Source organism: Castanea sativa, chromosome 3, assembly GCF_040712315.1.
Source record: "Castanea sativa cultivar Marrone di Chiusa Pesio chromosome 3, ASM4071231v1".
NCBI lineage: Eukaryota > Viridiplantae > Streptophyta > Magnoliopsida > Fagales > Fagaceae > Castanea > Castanea sativa.
The window spans coordinates 51206462-51229724 of NC_134015.1; the positions used below are offsets into that span (position 1 = coordinate 51206462).

At 35.9% G+C, this 23263-nt stretch overlaps 1 protein-coding gene across 1 annotated transcript; it reads right to left on the reverse strand.

The window, feature by feature from the left end:
* Positions 1-11012: 11012 nt before the first annotated feature.
* Positions 11013-21702, reverse strand: LOC142628155 (uncharacterized). The gene is made up of 18 exons (XM_075802174.1): positions 21438-21702; positions 21194-21340; positions 20998-21088; positions 20775-20893; positions 19971-20161; positions 19646-19856; positions 18624-18864; positions 17217-17662; positions 16628-16730; positions 16137-16339; positions 15551-15905; positions 15269-15345; positions 14972-15190; positions 14131-14370; positions 12791-13000; positions 12089-12358; positions 11769-11975; positions 11013-11628 (listed from the first exon to the last, which is right to left on the reverse strand). The coding sequence occupies exons 1-18, from the start codon at positions 21570-21572 to the stop codon at positions 11470-11472; spliced, it is 3624 nt and encodes a 1207-aa protein (XP_075658289.1). The 5' UTR covers positions 21573-21702; the 3' UTR covers positions 11013-11469.
* Positions 21703-23263: the final 1561 nt, after the last annotated feature.

The window sequence follows — 23263 nt, forward strand, 5'->3', positions numbered from 1 at the left end:
GCTAGCTAAGGTGCTTGTGGTCTTGTTTTATGGGGGTTGAATTTTTAACTTTCGGTGTTTGGCTGGCTAGCTTTTGGTGATAATGCTATGCCTTTCCCTATTATTAGATGCCTCAGAGAAAAAAGATCCTCTATGTTTGATAGAAGTGAAAGAGTAATGTTACAACAACAATATTTTTTACAAAAGTTAATACTTTTTATAACAGCTATATGATTTGTTATAATTGAAGTAATATTACTTTTATATATGTTTATTATTGACACTACTTTTATTATACACCAATTATAGCAAGTCATATCAATCATTACAAAAATATTATGTTAGACTTATTGTGACAGAAATAGGTGGTATATATGGTGCCGTATTATTTAAAGGATAATTATAGATTTACATTAGACTAAACAAATCTGATTATTAGTACAATGTAAATTAAGAATTTTTCTTATTTAAAATCACGCATTTTACCAAATAAGTAATAATTCTATATCCTATGGATTTGTAAATTGCTAAACGTTTCCATGAAATGAATCCTTTTGAGTAAGTGAAGATTTCACCTCTCTCTCTCTCTCTCTCTCTCTCACAATTGACTTCTTTGCACTGGTAAGTTGCAACTCCATAATTCATTATTTGACTGGCTGATTTGCATGCTTAAATATTATTGGTTTTATAAAATATAATTAAAAGCTAGAGATTCGATATGTTACATTATATAAAGGACTAGAAATGAGGAATCTCTTCTATTTTACTATATAAACTAGGGCTTGATGAAAGAGCCATTGGTTTAAATAACAGTTTTCCTCATTCGAGTCAGGAATATCACATGCTTTTAGTCAATCAGTGATGGGATTTTAGACTTTGTGATGTGATCCAAGTATCCAACACAAGTCACAATGGTGATTGTGTTTTGATATGTACCCATGTTGCTCAATTAATACCTTGAAAGTCATGGTACTAAAAGAAGAATTGACCTACTATGTTTAACACACCCATCCCATACTTCAAATAAATGCCAAATCAGTTTTGTTCTCGATCGGTTAATTACTTTCAACATATTCAATGACAACTTGCTTATAAATTTATGTGTCACAACTAGGATTCTGCCTGCGAGTGCATGAATTGTTGAACTCCAATATACACAGTCACTTTTTCAAATTTTTTTTAATTGATTAATAAAATATATATTTTTTAATTTAAAATTTTCCCTACCTACCTCACCACCCACAAAACAAAGGGTAGCCGAGGGTTTCTATTCTTTGGAAGGTCCATTGGAAGCTTTTAGACAAAGTGCCCAAACACTTTAGCCTCTCAAAAGAAGGCAAAAGGAAATAGAAATACTAGAAAGAAAAGGTTTGAATAATACAATAATGATTACATCTAAATCTTAATTATTCACTTTTCTCCCCCATTAGTCTGTTATGATTATCCAATTCCTAAAGCAGAAAAGATTAGCACGAATTGCATAATCAAATCATGGTTTTTCGAGGATAAAGTCTTGTCTCCTATCTGTTAACCACTAAATATTTTGGATAAATTATGTTTTTTGTCTATTATATTTGAGACATGCCCGATTTTAGTCCCTTAATTTTCAAATGATCAATTTTAGTTATTTAAATTTTAAAGGTGTAATAATTTAGTCTTGCTATTTACTTTCCATCCAATTTTGATAACGTGGCTAGCGGTTTGCTACCTTCAAGTCATCTACCCCAAATTTAGATGAAAAGTTGATGATAAGATTAAAACACCTATGGTATCTGCTTAATAATAATAACTCTTTACTATTAGGTCCAAACACTAATGAATTTCGTGTGTGTATAGGTGGGATTTAATACATATTCTTTATTTGATAACAATAAATTTTGCTAGTTAAGTTAATTGGAATCTAGCTCAAATTAGCCTCAAATATTTCGATTTTTAGTAATAAAGTTCAGACATGAAAGGGTTAATGCACAGAAAATAATAATAAAAAAAAAAAAACACGTGAAGCATTCTTAAATTCACGTGGTTGTTCATTTCAAATTCAATTTTAAATCTAAAATTTTAATTACCGGGATCAGATCTAGAATATATCAGCTTCATTACAATGTTTCCTTAATGAAAAACTTCATCACAATTAAAGTAGTGGCCATGAGAAACAAAAACATTATTCAACCTATCAAGTCTCGGTTGCCCAAATAAATAAGATTCGGAAGTCTTGGTCAATCAGCTGAACCTGGAGCTCAATTTCAAATCTGCGCTCAATATTCTAAGCATCCCATGTAGGTTTGATTGGGGTACTCAAACTCGTTAACTGAGGAAAAAGCTTTCCACAAAACCAAGATAATCCTTTTTATTTATTTATTTATACATACATACATACATACATACATATACACACACATATATATATATATATATATATATATCTCTCTTTCTCTCTCTTAAACTGTTAACAATATAAAGTGAGGGAGAGAAAGACTGAATAGTCTGTCTATTGTGTGTAAATAATAATGTACAATAAAGAGTCTTATATAGGCTAGGCATGTATGCCGTACAAATAATATGAGTAAACTACTACAAGTACAGTATACTGGGCTAAACCCAATGAGCTAATCTAGTCTAAGGTATACACTAACATCCCCCTTCAAACTCGAGGTGGTAAGAAGGAAGCTAACTGAAGTTTGGATATAAGATCTCGAAGACGACCAAGCAGATGAGACTTGGTGAAGATATTAGCAAGCTAGTCAGCATAGGAAATGGAGAACAACTTGAGATTGCCTCTCATGAGATGCTGGCAAGTGATGTGGCAATCGATCTCAATGTGCTTGGTGCATTCATGGAAAACATCATTACGAGCAATGTAGATAGTACTACAACTGTCACAATAAAGAGGAGTGACAGTTGGTTGTGGAGCATCCATGTTAGCCAAGAGCCAGCGAAGCCAGACCAGCTCGCAGGTGGTGTCGGCAAGAGCACGATACTCATCCTCAGTATTGGAACGGGAAACCACATCCTGCTTCTTGCTATGCCACGAGACAAGAGAAGACCCAACAGGAAACAAAAACCTGTGATAAAGCATCGATCAATTGAATCACCTACCCAGTTCGCATTTGAATAAGCATGAAACTCGAGAGAAGGCCGAGAGGAATAGTGGAGACCATGATAAAGTGTACCTTTGACATATCGGAGAATCCGAAGAACGGCAGCATAATGAACAGAACGAGGGGCATCCATGAACTTACTAACCATACCCACGGCATGAGAAATATCTGGACGAGTAACAGTGAGATAGATCAGACTACCAACCAATTAACGATAGCGAGTAGCATTAGATATAGGTTCACCATCCAAGAGTGTGAGCTTTGCATTGTATCCCAAGGGAGTGGAAATAGTCTTGTTGTCGATGATACCTACTTTGGAGAGAAGATCAGAAGCATATTTAGCTTGGGAGAGATAGTATCTATCAGAGGATGAAGTAACCTCAAGCCTAAGAAAATAGCTGAGAGTGCCCAGATCTTTCATCTCAAAATGATGACTAAGGAAGTGCTGAAGAGAGCGGATACCTGCAGAATCATCTCCAGTAATAATCATATCATCAACATAAAGAAGAATAAGAGTGATACCAGTAGAGGATCTTCGGACAAAGAGAGCAATGTCATGAGGACTTGAATGAAACCCTACTGAGAAACAACTGAGCTAAACTTTTCAAACTAAGCTCGAGGAACCTACTTGTGGCCATAAAGAGCACGACAAAGGCGACAAAGTTGACTGCCTGAATGTGGATAGCCATAGGGTGGTTACATGTACACTTTTTCTTGGAGGTCTCCATTAAGGAAAACATTCTTCACATCCATTTGATAAAGAGACCAATGGCAAACAACAGCCACAGCAATGAGACATCTGGCAGATGTAAGGCGAACAATAAGAGCAAATGTTTCCTCATAGTCAATGACATACTCTTGAGTAAAGCCCTTGACAACTAAGTGAGCCTTGTATCGTTCAACAGATCAATCAGCCTTGGTCTTGATCTTTTAAACCCACCTACAACCTACTACAGACTGACCAAGGGGCAAATCAATCATATCCCAAGTGTGATTCTTATGAAGGCCATCTAGTTCTTCATTCATAGTTTGCTGCCAAAGAGGGTCAGTATGGGCCTCACGATAGGTATGAGGTTCATAGAGGGTGGTAAGAGCAAAAGAGCAGTGATAATAAGTGAGATAAGGGGGAGAAATGCTTACCCGAGTGGAACAACGAAATTCAGGACCAACAAGAGATGCAGGAGAGGGTGGTGCCACAGGATCCAAGACAGGTGGGTCATATGCCGGGGATAGAACCGAAGATGAGTCGTCTGGAGAGGCAGCCAAAGTCGAAGAATCCTCCACAAGTTCAAGATAGAGAGGGAGGAAAAGATCAGTAAAAATGAGAGACTCTGAGGAAAAGGATGCAGAAAACTGCTGAAGACTTATGAAAAGACGATATTCCCAAAACTCAACATGACGGGAGACACAAAGGCGATGATAAATGGAATCATAACAACGAAACCCCTTTTGAGATACATCATAACCAAGGAAAGAACAGAGACGAGCACGAGGCTGGAGCTTTGTTCGATCATGAGAAGGAAGAGAGACAAAGCAAGCACAACCAAAAACCCGAAGAGAGGAGTAGTCAAGGGTTTGACCATAGAGAAGCTCGAAAGGTGATTTGTTGTGTGTAGTTAGGGAAGGAATAAGATTAATGGTGTACACAGTAGTGAGTGTGGCCTCACCCCAAAAGCACTCAGAAAGAAAGGCGAAAATGAGAAGGGTGCAGACAACATCAAGAATGTGACAATATCTTCGTTCTACACGACCATTTTGTTGAGAAGTGTAAGGACAAGACTGCTGAGTAAGAGTCCCATGATTGTCTAAAAAGGATAGGAAAGATTTATCATTATATTCTTGAGCATTATCTGATCGAAATACTTTGATGGTGCGATTGAATTATGTTTCAATCATTTTATGAAATGTTTGGTAAATAGACACAAGTTCAGACCAATGGTGAAGCAGATAAATCCAAGTATATTGAGAAATATCATTCACAAATATGATAAAAATATCTAGATCCCCCCCCCTCAGTGGGAACAAGTGTAGGACCCCAAACATTAGAATGTATAAGATCAAAATATGTAGAAGAAAATGAGTCACTATTATTAAAGGGAAATTTTGTTTGTATGCCAAAATGACAAAAAATTCAATCAAATTTTTGAAACCAAACTGAAACTAAATGACACTGAGAAGCTCACAATTGAAGACTAGATAAGGATGAATAACCAAGACGAGCATGCCATAGATCAGGTGAGTGGGTGGCAGTGGTAGCAGTTGCAAAAACAACTTGTGAAGGAATCTTCAAGTCATGAACCTCAAACATACAACCAACCTTACAGCCTGTCCCAAGCACTTGACCCATCCGGGGATCCTACACATCCACACCATGGTTAGTAAATACAAGATCTATGCCTAATTTACAAAGTTGACCAACAAAAAGCAAATTGAGGGATAACTTTGGGATATGAAAAGTGTCACTAAGGGATAAACAAGGAGAAGAGATTGTTCCTTTATGGCTAATAAGCATAGGAATTCTATCGGCAGTGTAAATGGTGATGGGGTGTTTTAAATGTGCCTTATCAGAAAATTGGGATTCATTAAGAGTCATATGGTTACAACATGCAATATCAAAAAACCAAGGTTGTTTACCTAAGGTGACAAAAAGGGCAGTGGAAGTTCGGGATAAAACTTGTTGAATTACTGCCTCAATATCAGCTGTAGTAAGTGAGGAAGCCAAATATGGACCTACAGGAATTGATGGATCTGAAGGACATACAGCAGCTGCCTGAGGAAGAGAAGCTTTATTCTGCTCTTGCATAAATTTCTGCAATTTGCGACAAACTTAGATGTCATGGCCTTTGGCATGGCGAAACTCGCAGCGAGTACCTTTGGAAGATTGAGAGGTGGGACGCCCAGAGTTTATCCATGGAGGAGCAGTGAATGTAGCAATAGGAGGCTCTGGAGATGGTGTAGCCAATACATAATCAGATGATGGCATGTGATAAGTAGGCTGACAGTTCTTCTCGGAATTGAGCTCCTTGACTGCAGCATCAAGAGAAGGAGTAGGAGACCGGCTAAGCAGAGAAGACCTAGTAGGCTCAAAATTCTCACGTAAACCCATCATGAAGTGCATAAATTTACGACAATCCCGATATTTGACAAAGAGCTCAATGTCCTTAAAACACACTAGTGGAGGATCTATAGAAGAGAGTTGTTCCCACATTGTAGAAGTCTAAGAATAAAAATCAGAAATAGACTAACCTGTCTCTTGGCACATTTGATAAAGTTTTGATTCAATGTGGAACTCTAGGCTTGAATCATTAGTGCAATTATAGTGATCGGCCAGAAATTTCCAAGCAACGTTAGCAGTCTCAAGACAAGGAAGAAGATTATGAATGGAGGGAATAGAGGTATTGATAAACCCAGACAAGATCTTACTCTGAATACTCTCACATTCCTCTAGGCGTTCTTCATAATCATTGGCTGTAACAGCAGTCTTGGAGGCATCTTTAGTAGTTGTGGCTTTGGACTGAGGTTTTGGTACTGACTTAGGAATTGAACCAGTCACATATCTCTACAGTTTACGACCCTTGAGAAACACAGTCATGTTCTGAGACCATGCTTGATAACTAGTAGGACCATCCAACATAATGATGATAGGACGTATGATATCTCGTTCATTTTGTTGAGCCATAATGAAGAAAATGACCAACAAGTGGGATTTAGAGACCTCAAATTAAGAAATGAAGCCCAAAAACAGAATCTATGCGAAAAACTAAGCAAGATAGGCCTTGTTCAAAAATTTTGACTTTGGTCAAAAAGTCAACGCAAAAGTCAACGATCAACAGTGATGGTCAACGGTCAGAGTCAACAGTACTGTCTGTTGACGTCACAGAATGACGTGTGATGCTGACATGGTGGATGACATGCTAGGGCTAACGTGGCACTCAGAGGAGTTGAGCGCGTGGTGCGCGTGGTGCGACTGGAGGCGCATGACGGTGGCTTGTCAGGCATGTGCTGCGCGTTTGCAACAAGCAGAAACTTAGGGCGGTGCATGAGGGCGCGTGGGAGCTCCTTTGGGACTGTTTCTGGCTAGGTTTTGATTGGAGAAGTCTAATCTATCACATCATAATTGTGGTTCGACGATTTGATTGATGAACAGACTAGATCCGAGAGGTAGTGTTTGGGTGTGATGGTAGTGACTCGCTTTTGACAATGGCTATCGGCGAAGGTGAGGGCAGCGGAAGAGCGTCAAAAAATACCATTAGGTCAGAGCAATGGCTCTTATACCATGTTAATAATATAAAGTGAGAGAGAGAAAGACTGAATAGTCTGTATATTGTATGTAAATAATAATGTACAATAGAAAGCCTTATATAGGCTAGGCATGTGTACAGTTCAAGTAATATGAGTAAACTACAAGTAGAGTATACTGGGCTACGCCCAATGGGCTATCTAGTCCAAGCTATACACTAACATAAAGAATGATATCTTAAAGAATGTGGATAGTACATGCATGTTGATCCATGATTGATTAACTTCGATGTGTTGTTGAACTCAGCATCCTTAAGTTCTTTAGAGCTTGTCCATGATAACATCATGAAACTATACAAGCAAATAAAAGTTTTGTAGAGAAAATTTGTGGACTTATTAACTTTTTAGCAAAAATTTAAAACTAACCCTCTAATTTTCAGCCTTTTTCATTTCAGTCCTCTAACTTTCAGTTTTGTCATTTCAGTACTCTAACTTTCAATTTTTGTTAATCTAGTATTCCGTTAGAGCTTAGTTAGCTGCTACCGTTAAGGGTGTTGAAACGATGCCGCTTTGACTTTTTTTTTTTTTAATATAAATTTTGGAATTAAAAGAAAATAAGAAAAATCTAGGAAAAAAAAATTAAGGGAAACGACAATGAAGAAGAAAGAAGAACACAACACCCAAACTGAAATCAAAATTAAGAAGAAAGAACACAGCACCCAAACCCTAACTGAGAAATAAAGGAGCTAAATTAAATTTGGGTGCATTTTAACAGCCACAAAAGTCATGCAGCCAAACCATATTTTCAGAGAGCTTCGTTGATCATCCAAGCCCAGAAACACAATGGGTATCTTGTTAGTTTTGTATATTGCCTCAACATATGACCAAAAAGGTCTTGAAACATATCAAGGAGCTGCCAATGAAAAGCCAAACAAGCTCCAATCAAACCTATACATGTTGTCTTAATTCAGAAAACAAGCACATCATGGATATCAAACCAGATCACATGATGACAACCACCAATGGTTGATGTAGCATGGATCAAAGTACATGAGTACATTACAATCATAAAACTGGTGAATTTTGGGTATGAATCATTCGAGAAAGAAGGAACCCAAGTGTTTGTAGAATCATTCGACTAGCTTTCTGTTTTGGTTTTTTTTTTTTTTTAATACAGATTTTTCTTATTTTCTTAAAATTTTGAAATTTGTTATAAAAAAAAAAACCAACACGGCGTCGTTTCAACACCCTTAACGGTAACAACTAACTGAGCTCTAACGGAATACTATATCAACAAAAAGTGAAAGTTAAAGGATTGAAATGACAAAACTAAAAGTTAGAGGACTGAAATAAAAAAGGCTGAAAGTTAGAGGGTTAGTTTTGGATTTTTGCCTAAATTTTTTTATGAGAAATAAATAACAAATGTTTTATATGTATGGTTAGCTTGTATTGTGTTGTGCGGAAGTATGAAGTACACTAGCTAATTGTATTACCTTTGGGGAGTGAAATGGAGAGGGAATGTTGTTTTATGGGGATTAATTTTGTTACGTTCGGTAGATTAAGCTGGTTACTATCTTAAGAAGTAAGAAATTTAAAGTTTTAAACCTATTTTCTTTCATCTTTCAATTCTACTTCATCTAATTTCATAAAACTATTTTAAGTAAACCTTTTGAAATCTTCCAAAATAAATATTTATTGGGTAATTTTATCAAAAACTTATTAACATTACGTTGAAAATGTGACATAATTGTCAATAAAGTAACTCATCTTTCTACATAAACCTCTCCTCCCAAAGCATCATCAAAGTGAACCAAATGGACCAAAATAGAATAAATGGAAAGAAGTGAGCCAAAATTGACCAAAATAGACTGAAGTGGACCAAAGTAAACTGAAATGGACCAACATAGACTGAATGGACCAAAATGCTAAGACAATATGGTTCAACAAGAGTGTAGCAATAATAAATACCACACTTCAACATTTAGATATTATATAGGTATATGTATGTTTTTGCTCTAAATTCGAACACTTATTTTCTTTTTAAAGTTATTGTTCTTCCAACAATTAGAAAAGTTAATACATTTTTTCAAGAAGAAAATCATGAATTAGATTTGAAAAAAAAAAAAAAAAAACTCCAAAGAAAAAGTGTGACTTACAAAATGGAAAGAAAAGAAAGTAAAAGTCGAATCCCTTGGGTTGATTTTTTTAAAATTTTTTATAAGGTTAAAATTCTATATTTGATGATACTACACCTTCTATGTCTTGATACTTCAATTATCAAAACATGCCAAAACTACATGTTTTCTATTGATGCAGGTTTTGTTCATTTTGTTGTAAAACAAAATTTGCAATAGAAAGGAATTTATGCTGCTAAAGAAGGTTTCATATTGTTCTAATGGGAACCCGGGTCTGCTTTATTCAACTGTAGTTTTGGACATCCAAAGAGACACCATGAGAGTTAAAACTCCACCATAATTTTATTCAAACAGGATGTGTCACCAACATTTAACTCCTCTGGACATAATAAAATCATCTCAAGTTGACTTACATTTGTTTTAAATATGTGAACTTAATGTTTAGATATGGATTGCTTGGTCTTTCCCCAAGTTTTTTCCTCCAAAAACTTAGTTCTAATTGAGCCTGACTTGCTACTAGCCAAAAAGAACAAAAATGGAAAGGAAGAGGCTGCTTTATTTAACCAGTCCTGGTCATCCAAAGAGACACCATGAGAGTTAAAACTCCATCATAATTTCATTCAAACAGGACGTGTCACCATCATTATTTAACTCCTTTGGACATAATAAAATCATCTCAAGTTGGCTTACATTTGTTTTAAATATTTGAACTTAATGTTTAGATATGGATTGCTTGTTCTTTCCCCAAGTTTTTTCCTCCAAAAACTTAGTTCTAACATCTAATTGAGGCTGACTTGCTTCTAGACTTCTAGCCAAAAAAAGAACAAAAATGAAAGGAGTGAAAAAAAGGTTGACTTACTATTGAATTTGGTTTAATGTGAATAGATTGTGTGCAATGATAAACACACCAAATCAAGAAACCTGAAACTCTAGGCCTAACGTAATTCTTGCTATAACCTCCAGGACAATCCTAAACTAATTCAAAACATCTATTTCAAAGAGGAGTAATACATATAATCCGAAACTTGTTCTATTACTAAAACTTCATTTCCTCAATTGTTCCACAATTTTCAAACTGCTATTACTCTCATATAAAGTCTCGAGACTTAAGAGCACATCCTTTGGAAGTACCAACAATTACTGAACACATGGTGATGTCACTAAAATATTGAGAATTGTTACTCAGTACTGGGTTTATTGTACCATTTATTTCTTGGGGTCACTAAAACATTGTACACCTACTCGTTTGATTCTTGAGAAAACTCAAGTAGAGACAAATGACACCAAATTTGAATTTTATAATTTATTTTGAGTTGGTAATTGGAGATCTAAACCATATTTCAACGTGTAAAAATTTTGGTGAAAAACGATGGATCAACTCGTATTTTTTATTCTTACCTAAGTAATGAGTTTGGAATTAGTGAGGGAATATAATTATGCGTGTGCGTGTGTTTAGCAGTTAATTTGTTTCTCCAACTATATATATATATACACACACACACACCCACAATAACATGAAATTATCGAACAATAACATGAAATTATCGAACGAGGGAAACAATTGAAATTACTGAACATGAATCATTGGCATGGCCTTCAATATAAATATCAAAAGAAGACGTTTTGGTATCAATATTTTTAATGACAAAGGAAACGGTTGGAGAAGACATTTGATATACACATCAGAAACAAATGTTACAACTTACAAATAAATTGTTTATAAAAAAAAAAAATACAAATAATGGGAAACTAAAATTTAAGGCTCAGGCTATTCAAAAATGAAAGGATAATGGCTAAAAAAAAATGAAAGGATAATAGCAACCAGCTCTTCAAAAATGATGGGATAATGGTAGATTAATAGTCATTATAACCATTTTCGCTTTAAGAAGAAATGACATGTGTCACGGTAGAATGCTTTGAGAAATGTACACATGTCATCATTGTATGAATCCACGAGTGTTGGGATTCAAATTTTATAGTATATGATTAGATATTGATTCTGCAGAAAGACACCAGGCCTACACGTTTCTCCGAATTTTTTTCTGTAGTTTATCCTGCTCTCGATATCTCTCCCGTCTTTCTTCTCTCTGGCGCTTTCTTGACAACTCCTCATCTTTGGCTTTCTCTGCCTCGTGTTCTTTCCTCTTCTTTTCTTCCTTAAGCTTTCGCTTCTTAATCTGCAAAAACCCAAGTCATGAAGTGAACATGAAATACTTCCAACATTGCTAGGAAAGTTGTCATTTCAAATGGCACTAATCAGTTCAGTTGCTTAAAGTGAATGCTGTTAAAAATCAGTTTTCAGACTAAAAGATCATACCTTTTCAGATCTAATCAATTGAAGATGTTGAACAAGAGCATGAACTTTTCGCTCATGAGGCTCCATGACAACAGCCGGTCTTCTATTTTCAAGAAGTGGACGTTTCCGACTAGGTGTATCCTTGGACTTCGTCGCAAATGGGAGAGCTGCTTGCAAGGACTTGGGAATTACCAATGGGTTGAACTTCTTTGGCTTCCTTTCAATTGGCTGTTGATATAAAATAATAATTAAAAAAGATGGTAATGCTGCAGTGATTTCAAGCCAGAATAAAGGAAGAAAACTATGGGCTAACACAATTACTGCCCCACATCAGATCTTACCTTGTAGAGTGAATCCTTGTTAACAGGAACAACAAGATTGTGTTCTCTCCTCAATTCAGCGACAGTTTTCATTCCTTGCCAGGTCTGATCGCGAGGTTGTAAGGCCGTTGTCAATGGGTTGTAGAAGCGAGGAACTTCGACTGAAGCCCATGCACGCATGAAAACAATGTCACTCATCTTGATCTTATCCTCAAAGGTACACCTTGCAATCCCTTCTCTAGGTTTTCCTCCCTTCTTTTTTGGTTGGTTACCAAGCTCTTCTTTAGCAGCCTGCCAAAATAAAGTCATATTAAGTCCACCTTCAAGGGTATAACAACAGCCATGCTTTTACCTTCTTATATCCACATATTGCCCAGGCATCAACTATGAGGAGCGCAATTATATAATGATCCGTAATCATTGCTACCGGAAAAACTTCCCAGTAGAAATTAATAAAGGTTGGCAATGCTTATTTTGAAGAGTCTGATGCAAAAGGAGTAATACTTTTTTTCAATTGATAAGTTATGCACCCAGTGGATAACTCATGACCTCACCCTCCACCTTCCATCTACAAGGAAAGGAGGTGCTATTTGACATAGAGGCATAGAGCTCATTGGAGATGAGGCAAAAACACACAATAAAAAGCAAATGCAATTAGCACAATCTAAAAGCACAAATCAGAATAAAAAATATGAATAAAAGTTCCTAATTAAAAGAGCATACCTTCTTAACCTGTCCCCGGATCCCACTGACAGTTCGAATAGCTGCACCTTCATATCGAGCTATTTCAAGATCTGAATTAAACATTTCCTTGATAAGAGCTGTCTTCTTGAAGATCTTGGTGGGGTAACCAACCAGCTTGACTTTCTTTTTAATCTGCGCTGCATGATTAAACTCCAACACAACTGCAGTTGCACTAATCCTAAATGTCGCCTGACACAACAAACAAAAGCTGCTCAGGTATAGAGAAAATTTGAAAGTGAAAACAACAGAAGAAAAGTAGTACAAAGTATACTCCGACCAAATTCTAATCACACTGACAAAGCAGAAAGGGAAGCCTTAGTTTCAGATAGTTTGGACTTTCATTTGGGCAGGGTGGGTAGGACTTAGAATCTTCATTTTCACAAAGACTTTCATGATTGAGAATTGGAATTTGTATATTCTTTTCTTGACCATATCTATACTCGGGTGCCTAGGAGGGAGGAGGTTGACAGGATGAGGTTGCACTTGATTGGGAGGGGTACTTTTGATGTTCTATCTTTTTACAATAACCTAAATGGTATCAATGTTCATTTCATGTGCTCATCCATTTCCTTGGAAGAGTCTTTAGCGTGTTAAGGCCCTCCGGAGGACATCTGTCCTCTTATGTACTGCAACCTGGGGAAAGATTATCACTATTGATAACCTTATCAAGAGGGGATTATATTAGTTGGAGGGTGTTGTATGAGTCGTCGTAGTGGGGGGAAACAGTGAAGATCTTCTGAGTGTAGCTGAGTGTAGCTGGATATATCATATCCAGAGTTTTTAACGGCATTTTTACACCCATATCATTGTCATTAGGTAAAATATTGTGCATAAAAAATTATCACTATGGCTTGATATAACAAAATTTCTGCATTATTCTGAGGTTTTTATATTCTTTAAACAAATTTTATGGCAAATGACACTGTTTCATGTTTCATCCAATGCCAACATATCAGAGCTTGTTGATAAATTCCCTTAGCTCATCATAGAATCACTATTCTGTTTAGGTTTTATTCCCCAGTGGAACCTACCAGATGACCCACCCTGTAACATAAGTCCAACACATCATTTTCTCCTTTTTCATTTTTAAAAACCAACAATTAAGTTTATATGAATTCAGGGATGGATAGCAATGTTTTAGCCCCACTTTGTACCATTAACATGCCAAAATTAAAATTTTGGATTTGATATTCAAACCAAACGCAAGACGGTTTTAAACCAAAAGTTTTACAAGGAAAATTTGAGGGAACTTGCCCCTTCTCAATCAATATTGACTGCTAAAGAGATATGAAGGAGTGAAAAGGGGGAGAAATTCTGACCTGATTGTTTGATACATTCTGAACAGCAACCACGCCAGTATTAGGAGGGGCAAGAGGGCCCCAGAACGTGGCAAGGCAATGCATGTGTTCAGGAGTGTACTTAAGCATTCGGTACCTTCCATTCAGATCCTCAATGGCATAAAGAGGTCTAGTTTGGTAACGTCTCCATCCAACTGAAACAATTATGGGATCTCTATTCTTCAGTATTTTCTTGTGCCATCTGTGCTTCTTTAACCTGGTCTGGAAGAAAAGAAACAAAAGATCTTATGAGATCAAGAATATAAGTTAAAACAAGACAGTAATCATCAAAGCTACAGAATAAGTGAACTCTTATGATCTGATTGTCTGATTAAATTATAGATTATCACCAAAAACGTGATTTTATGATGAATTCACTATAACGAGTCTTGATATTATCCTTTCTCAAGAGTTGGCCAGAATAACAGCTAAATTGATATCATCATAATTGTGGAACATGAATCATTTCCTTTATGTCGCAATGTTTCATGTTGACAGAGAAGTTGCTTTTTGCTTAATGGCATTGGGAAATTACAACTAATGACAGGTCATTCGCATTATACTTAAAAACTACTTCAACAACAATTTTCCCCATCAATAGAACCATTCTGCTGTGCCTAAGACCTGTCCTACAAACAAGAGAAAAAAAAATACTTGAGCAAAAGCTCCAGTTTCAGAGGACATGATGCAGTTGCATTTATGAGAACTAAGCGGCAGGCTCACCCAGTGGGGAGTCATAAAAACCTAGGAAATAGCAGAAGGAAAACTAATGGTATCATTCAGCATTGCAGAAGGACAAATTTAAGTCATGAGTGTATTCTACCTGCATATACCCAACATTTTCCTCCCCAAGTCCAATTCCTCCAACTAAAATAGGATGGCAGGGATCAAAGTACTCAACCATCTCACAAGGAACATCATGAATCTCCAATCTCAAGTAAGTCCCTGTCCGAAAGCCCTCTATCTCGATTCGGGTGGCCTCATCAAGATCATCGAGTTCAGATATATTCATTTGTTTACGGAGTTCAATCTCCTCCTTCATCTGCACAATGCAATCATGATTCACTCAATGTCTTTACTTGTAGGCAACCATACTCCAAAAATAAGCCAGAAGAGATACCTTGTCAAAATAACCACTTTCATTTTTGTCTCTGTCCTTTGTATCAACTTCCTCATCTGGTGATTCAGATCCGTTAAATGTAGATCATAATTAAGGTCACAAAAATCAATTTCATATTGCTTCTGCACATAAAACAGCAGATAGGACAGAAAAAATTTGATTGCTGACCTAAGTTGCCATCTATGGCACGAGTAACCAAGAAAAGAGAGGGAAAAAAAAAAGATGGGGTGGCAATAGGATCACATAACAAAGTATACTGAAAATAAAACAGTTCAAAAGGATATTGTGCATCAAATTTTGCACGGAGGGCAAGCTTCTTAAGCCTTCGCTCCTCAGCTGCTGGGTCATCTTCCATTTGGACTGCACCATTGCCAGTATCATCTGTTCGATGCCCTTCCTTCTTCTCACCTGCTTCTAAATCTTCAAAGTCACCATAGACAGCGTCGTCATCATCTTCAGCGTTGGCCTCTGGGTATTTATTTCTGCTTTTAGCCTTTTCCCAGTCACCAGTAACAAAACGATCACGAATACTCTGAATAAGCTCTTCATCTTTCCAATTTTTGAGAGTTTCATAATTTATGAATTTGCTACAGTCCTCAGAGTTGACATTTCCATCATCAAATCCTTCTCTCAGATTCTGCAACAGACCAAGAAACAGAGTGAACACACAACATCTATTCCAGTTATAAGGGTTGAGCATTCATATCAGTCCTCCTAAGGGCAGCTACAAACATGTCAGATGTTAGAAAGAACCCTGTTCTCCCAAAACTAATGAAAAAAGAAATTGAAATTTTTTTTAAAAAAAAAAAGTGCCTATTGCTCTAAGAGAAACAATAGACTAATGATGAAAGTAGTGTCAAGGATGAACCTTTTTCCCCTCTCCTTTTGGCTTAAAGAATTCGTCTCCATCACTTTCTTCATCACCACTACTATCTTGTGCTTCATCCATAGCCGTAGTAGATGCCGACGTAGACTTCCCATATACAAGTTGCATAAGATTAGTATTCTGTCTGGAGACAGTCCTTTCCATTAAAGATTCTTTCCACTTTGAAATATTACCCATGTCATCTTCTATAAGAACAATTACAAAAAAAAATTAGAAATAGAAGGATATGTTCATGAGGAAATTAGTCCAATTTAACAACTTACTCTGGCACTGAATAAGCAATCGATGGAAAAAAAAAATTGATATTAATCATTAACTTGAACTATATTCCACAACCATCTCATATTGGTTTCAAATGAAACATAATTTGAGAATCACATTCATTTCTAAAGCAGGAGCAAAGTACTACTTAATCACCGATAAGAGAAGAAGGCACAACACAGCATATTTACAAATAAGTCAAAAAAAATTACCATCTATTTCATGATCCTCTCCATCTTCCTCCGAAAAATCTGAACCAGAGGATGTCTTATTGTCTGCATCATCATCACTGTCCTCATTCACTTCATCTGAATCCTATAATTAAGTAATTGTAAAAAGCTTGAGTATGGCCAACAGAACAGATAGATTGATGTTGCTAACAGAGCTAATATTTCCAACACTACTGCTCCCACACATCAATCAAAAAGGGAAGGAGGACAACCACTATATCTGTCATACAGATACAGTAGACATGATCCTCATACAATCACTGAACTAAATAATGTGTAAAATCAATAGATGCATTGCAAAAATTCCAACAATAAAAATATATAAGCAGAAGTTCTGTTATACATAGCATCACAACCAAGTAAAAGATAAGATTTACAAATGAAAAAAGAGAACCAAAAGAAAAAATATTTTCCATAACTACTATGGCAGTACAAGAATTCAAGCACAGTGCCGAACAGTGATTACCAGCATCATGGTACATGGAAGCATAAACAAGTATCAATGTGCTGTAAAAAAAAGGGTTTTCATAAATCCATTGTTCAATGCATAGTGATTACCAGCATCATTTACCTTCAAGTCATCATGATCAATGTCATTTCCAAAGAAAGCTTTTCGCCTTATTCTTCCACCATGGTACTCAACACGTTCCTGCAAACGATCTTTTAGAGAATCTTGAGAATTTTGCTGATCTAATGCATCAATATCATCTTCAGAACCACTATCTTCACTTTTTATCATTCGCTCTTTTTGAACGGCTTCATCTTGATCTGAAGATTCTGAACCATCCCGAACCCCACCATCACTTTCATCATCAGATTCATCAGCTTCAATCTCTTCCCCAGAATGATATCCTTCTGAAGGCTCTATTTCTCGAATCTGCTCCACACTTCCATGATTATCCTTGGCATGCTTCTGGCCGAAAAGGCTAATGAAGCTTTTTTCTAACTTCTCATCAATTGAGTACTTTGCTTTCTGAAGAGATTTAACCAAAACCTCACCCACATCTTGTTCCTTTCCTGTTACGTCAATAATATGCCCAATTAATCCCCCAAAAAAAAAATGATGGCTGCAGCAAGGACTAGTGAAAACTTGCCTATTGCCTAATACATTATTTTCACCTAGGAAACCTTTTTTTCTTCTTCTTTTTTTTTTATAAATTAAATGATCCATTTAAACACTTAAGGGTTTTTACACTTAAGGGTTTTTCCATTTTGACAAAACTCCCAGGGAACGATTTTCACCGAGGCAACATCATAAAGGTTTAATTACTAATCTGGTCCCTCAAATATTGAACAATGTTCAATTGGGTCCCTCAACTAAACTTATGTTAATTTCATCCCTCAACTTTCAAATTAAGTCAACTTCATCCTTGGGTCTCCTCTCCATTTAAACTTTAATGGAAAAAATAGTCAAAATTGACTTGACTTTGAATTTTTTACACTTTCCATAATAGTTTTGTAATATGTATTCTTTATTCCCCACATTAGCTAATTTCCTAAAAATTTAAAGAAAGATGAGATAAAAAAGACGAAATGGATTTGATTTTGAAATTTTTCAGAAACTGGATTGACGCAATTGACAGTTGGGGGACTAACTTTGACACAATTTAAGAGTTGAAGGTGCAAATTAAACTTTATCCAATAGTTGAAGGATCAAATAGGTAATTTAAGCTTCTTCTTTTTGATAGGTAAGAAAGTAATATTATTGAAAAGAGAGAGAAAAGAATATAGGGTGTTCACGATAATGAACAAAGAACAGCACAAAAACAAAGAAACAAAGTAATTTAAGCTATTATATAATAGAGAATAACTAAAACGCATAAATGAAAAAGGTCATTGAGAACAGAGAGATGTTCCATAACAAAAACACGGGATGGGTAGTCAAGAAAAGTGTAATGAAAGAGTACCATGAAATGAGCATAGAGATATTATTCACCAAGAAAACAGAACATGAAAGAATATAGAAAAAAGTGAAAACCTTTGTTTGTTTCTCCCCCGTTTTCATCATCTGCTTTAGAAAACTGAACAAGGTGGTCATTTATGTTTATATAGACAGCATCCTTGTCATAGAGAAGGTCCCCAAGTCCAGACATGGGTGCATGAAACAATTTTTCTTTATCACGCAGCCCTTTCTTCTTTGCAGCTGATGGTAGAGGACAAGGATCAGCTAATCCTGCAATGCCTGCTAAACTGTAATCACCCACACCGGCAATATGCACCTGATTCACAAACAGTATATTAGATCACCAATATATAGTTTGACAAAAATGCAAAAATAGCTTCTTCTTCTTCTTTTTCGGTAAGTTTACACATGCACCCAGTGGGTTTTGAACCCAAAACCTTACCCTCCACCCTTTCTTATGGGGAAGGATGCGCCTTTTGAGCAAGAACAAATTGACAGAAAGATGGCTTAATATATTGATCATATCTTTGAAATATTGGACCAAAGTTCTTAAGCATATCTCATACCTAAGTGCATAAGTACTACTCTCACTGCTTTCTTCTTCTTTTTCATAGGGTGGATATATACATAAATTACATAACAAAGAGGGACAACGAGAGAAATCCAATATGATAGTGCAATTTCAATAAATTACACTTGATTCGACACAGATTCAACTGTTTGGAGAGGGCTAACATTGCCTCACCCTTCACACTATGGATTGCATGGTAAATATAAGAAAGCAAGCCCCTCATGTCCAAGATGCACTGATTTACACTTTTGTAAGATACATTAGTATTTTCTCTATGAAACATATAAGGCAACCACCAGGGATTTAACATTTCAAGAAGAAAACAACCAGAACTCCAAAAGACCATCGCAGGGCTGCCTTCTTCCATTCAATTAAAAATTAACTAGATATCTATATAATTTATATTCCAAATTGTAATTGGATAAATTTTTTTGATAAATAATATTCCAAAATTGTAATTGGATAAATTTTTTTGATAAATAATATTCCAAAATTGTAATTGGATAAATGATCTTAGAATACATACCTTAGTCCCCTTCTTCATATTACAGCCTCGCAAATAACCATAAACAAGGACATTCCTATCACATTTTTTATTCATACGCACTTGCTCAAGAGGAGTGACATCTTCAAAACGGTCTACCAAAATATAAGGGTGAGAAACTCGCCAAGACAACGGATGAAATTTCATTACAGAAATAAACCGTGCCAGATTGTGAATTTCACGCTTCGGATACCTGTTCATTCAGGATGGAAAACTCAGAAATATAAGCCTCGTGAAGATTTAGTGTTTCAATTAACATAGCAGCATACATGTGTTTAATAACATAGGTAGCTAAAGAGCTACTTACTTCCCATGAATTAGGCCAGATAAATAAAACAATTTTGCTCCATCATATATTTCAGTCCAGAAACGATGTTTGAGACGCTGTTTTGTTTTCTTCAGTTTCTTTGCATCCTTGAACTTATCAAGGTTAGTAAGAACTCCCATAACCTTTGGGAACCCATGAACTTGCAATATGTTGAGGAATTCAAAGGTTTCCTATAAGGAATAACTATAATTAAATAACAGAATTCAAAATTGTAATTTTTTTTTTAATATCAAACCAATAGAAAATGCAAACAACCTAACATAAATCATTCAAGAGAGGGGGTGGAAGGGGGGGGGGGGGGAATATATGTAAAAAAGAATAACAGAAACTGAGCAGGCCCGATACCAAATTATCTACAAGCAGAGCCAGTGCTAAATTGGCATTACAAAAGCCCACGAGCTAAATTAACTTGACAGCTCAATTGAAATTAAATTGGCATTACTAAATTATCTATATATTCAAGTGGGTGTGTTTACTAGGAAGCAAAAATTAACAAAATCTCACCATTTCAAGATTAGTGACCTATTGTTTGGTTGGAGGATTGGTCTGGTAAGCATTTGTCAGACTTTTGGAATTTAATCCCATTGTGTCTAATGTGGACGGTTTGGCAGAAATGAAATCATCCTACAATTAAGAACACAGATATAGCAGGAACCCCATTGGTGGCTGCTTTGTTTTTAGGTTCTTTATTTGATTTGTCTAGAGCATGAGGACTCACTAGCACTATTTCCATTCCTAAATAAAAAAAATAAAAAACTCACTTATCAAAAAAAGACATCTCACCATTTCAAAGCCATAACTTCCATCTATAAGAAGCAAAGCCAAATCGGCATACTTTGCCGCATCAATCATGCCATTTATATCATTCGGGCACTCCACAAACTGCAGCCGCCTTTTCTTACCTAAACACATTCAATCAACCACTCAATGAATAAATCCATAACTTTATCCTTTTTTTTCATTTAATTAACTACATAAGTTGACAACAGAATGCACAAATACAAACCTGATACAATGGTAATCGGGCCTCGAACCTCAGGCAAATTCTGCTTAGTATAATGCCTTACAAGCGACTTTATTACCAGCGACTTCCCGACCTAATGAGACAACAAAAACGTCATCTTCCCTAAAGCTTCCAAACCACTATGAGCTACAAAAACATCACAAAATACATAAACAGAAGAAAAAAAAAATTCAAATACCTGAGGAGGTCCTTGCACCACAATAACGAAAGGCGGCGGTTCACCATAAGCCCGATCGATCACCGGAACATGAAGCCTTCGCTGCTCTTTTTCCACAGTCCGTGACTGTAATCGCTTTGCCTTCACAGACGAACTAAAAGCAAATGCCTACATACACACACACACAAACACAAATATATTTTGATGGGTTTGAAAAATTGTGAAAAGAACAATGAAGATGATGATAATGGAATGGAATGGAAACCTTAGGGTTTTGCTTCCTGTCGCTGTCGGAAACATTCTTGTTCTTCTTATCGGACTTTGATTTTTTCTTCGGACCGGCCTGGCGAGACCGGTGAGACTTGTGGGACTGTTCGGTCTTGGTGCTATCCAAAGCCATGGTTTTTTGGCTTTGGCTTCGAAGGAACCAACAAAGAACCTTGAAAAAGAGTTGCTGTGTAGTGTTGTGTTGTGTTGTAATTAGGTTTGAGGTTTTAGGAATTTTGACGTTGTACTTTGCTAAACCCTTGCACACAGTTTTTCTGTTTGTTTTGTCTCTTCGGGGAACATCGGACAAGTAATGGATTGGGCTTATAGTCAATTTTTTGGGGTTTTATTTTATGGGCTTTTTTTTGGGGGGGAGGGGAGGGGGACAAGCATATGTATTTTCAATTTTGGCCCAAATTATTAATCCTCTCTCTATATGTACCTTTTTGTTTTTTTAGAAAATTGGGTAAATTTGTGAAATAAATTGTTTAGAGAATATCAAACACAATATAATCATGATTTATCTAGTTTTAAGTTGTTTTATTAAAAAGGTGGTGAGTTTTAATTAGTTTTAATCAACATAGTGTGTGGGCTAAAACCATATTAAAAACATGGTCAAGGACACAACTAATTTATATTATGGGTTGATAGTAATTCACAGTGGAAGATTTGAACAACAATAACAATAATTATTCACGTGAAAACCACGTAAAAAGGTATATTATTTAGGTTTAGGAACAATGTTACAAACTTTTCTCTTAAAAACAAGCCTTCTAAGGTGTTTAGAGAATTATATCTTTTTCTCTATACTCTTCTCTCACTATGTTAGTGATTTTTTTTTTTCAGTGTCCGCCTCCTTCTTTCCTTCTTTCCCTTAAATTTGCCCTACTTCTAGCTCAAGGATGTGCTACCTCTGTACAATTGGAGATATTTCTATCCCATCAAGCTCTTCCTTCCTCATTCTCATCATGAACGAAGATTTTTGGGAGTTATTTGTACTACTTAGGCCAGTCATTCAACAATAAATGTGATTGTGTCAAGCAAGTGGCCCTCATTAATGCATAAATGATAGTAGATTCATTAACAAGCTTCCTTTGACAATCCTATACATTCCAAAGTTCTTTCTCGGAAGCTTAGTAGGTGTTTTGTCACTATCAGCTCGGTGTAGATCTTGCCTTCCAATGAAGTCCTCAGTGAGTCTATCCTTGGATCCATGATTATGCACCATTTGGTTTGTGGTCCGAGGCTTGGCTCTTATAGAGAGGTCTACTCTTAAAGCCTATATTGGGCTTGTTTTAGCCCATGGCCCAATGTTACTTGGGCCTTATAAAACCGTCTTCCTACACATAGTTTACCATTATTTGTAATTTTAAAATCCATAATTTATATATATATATATATATATATATATATATATATTATAACGACGGCATGGGAAAAACTGAGATTCTAAAAATTTTATGTTGCAACATCACAAGAAGTCAAAAAAAAAATCAAAAGTTTTCATTTTATCAATATCATAGGTTATTCATTCCCCATTTTTCATTATACCAAATACAGTTTCACATACAAATTAATTTTTAACTCTTTTGTCGAGCCAAACTTGAACACTTACTACTTAATAAACAATGTAAAATGTTCAAGCTCAGCTTAAGTTCAAACCAAACTTATAAATGATATTCAAGTTCAAGCTTGTCAAAAAGTCTAAAAGATTGAGTTAAGCTTGACTTGACTTGATTTATTGGTCAAGCCAAGCTTGAGCTCAATATCAAGCTTTTGAGCTTGAGCTCAATAATCCAACACAAATATATTGTCAAGCCTATT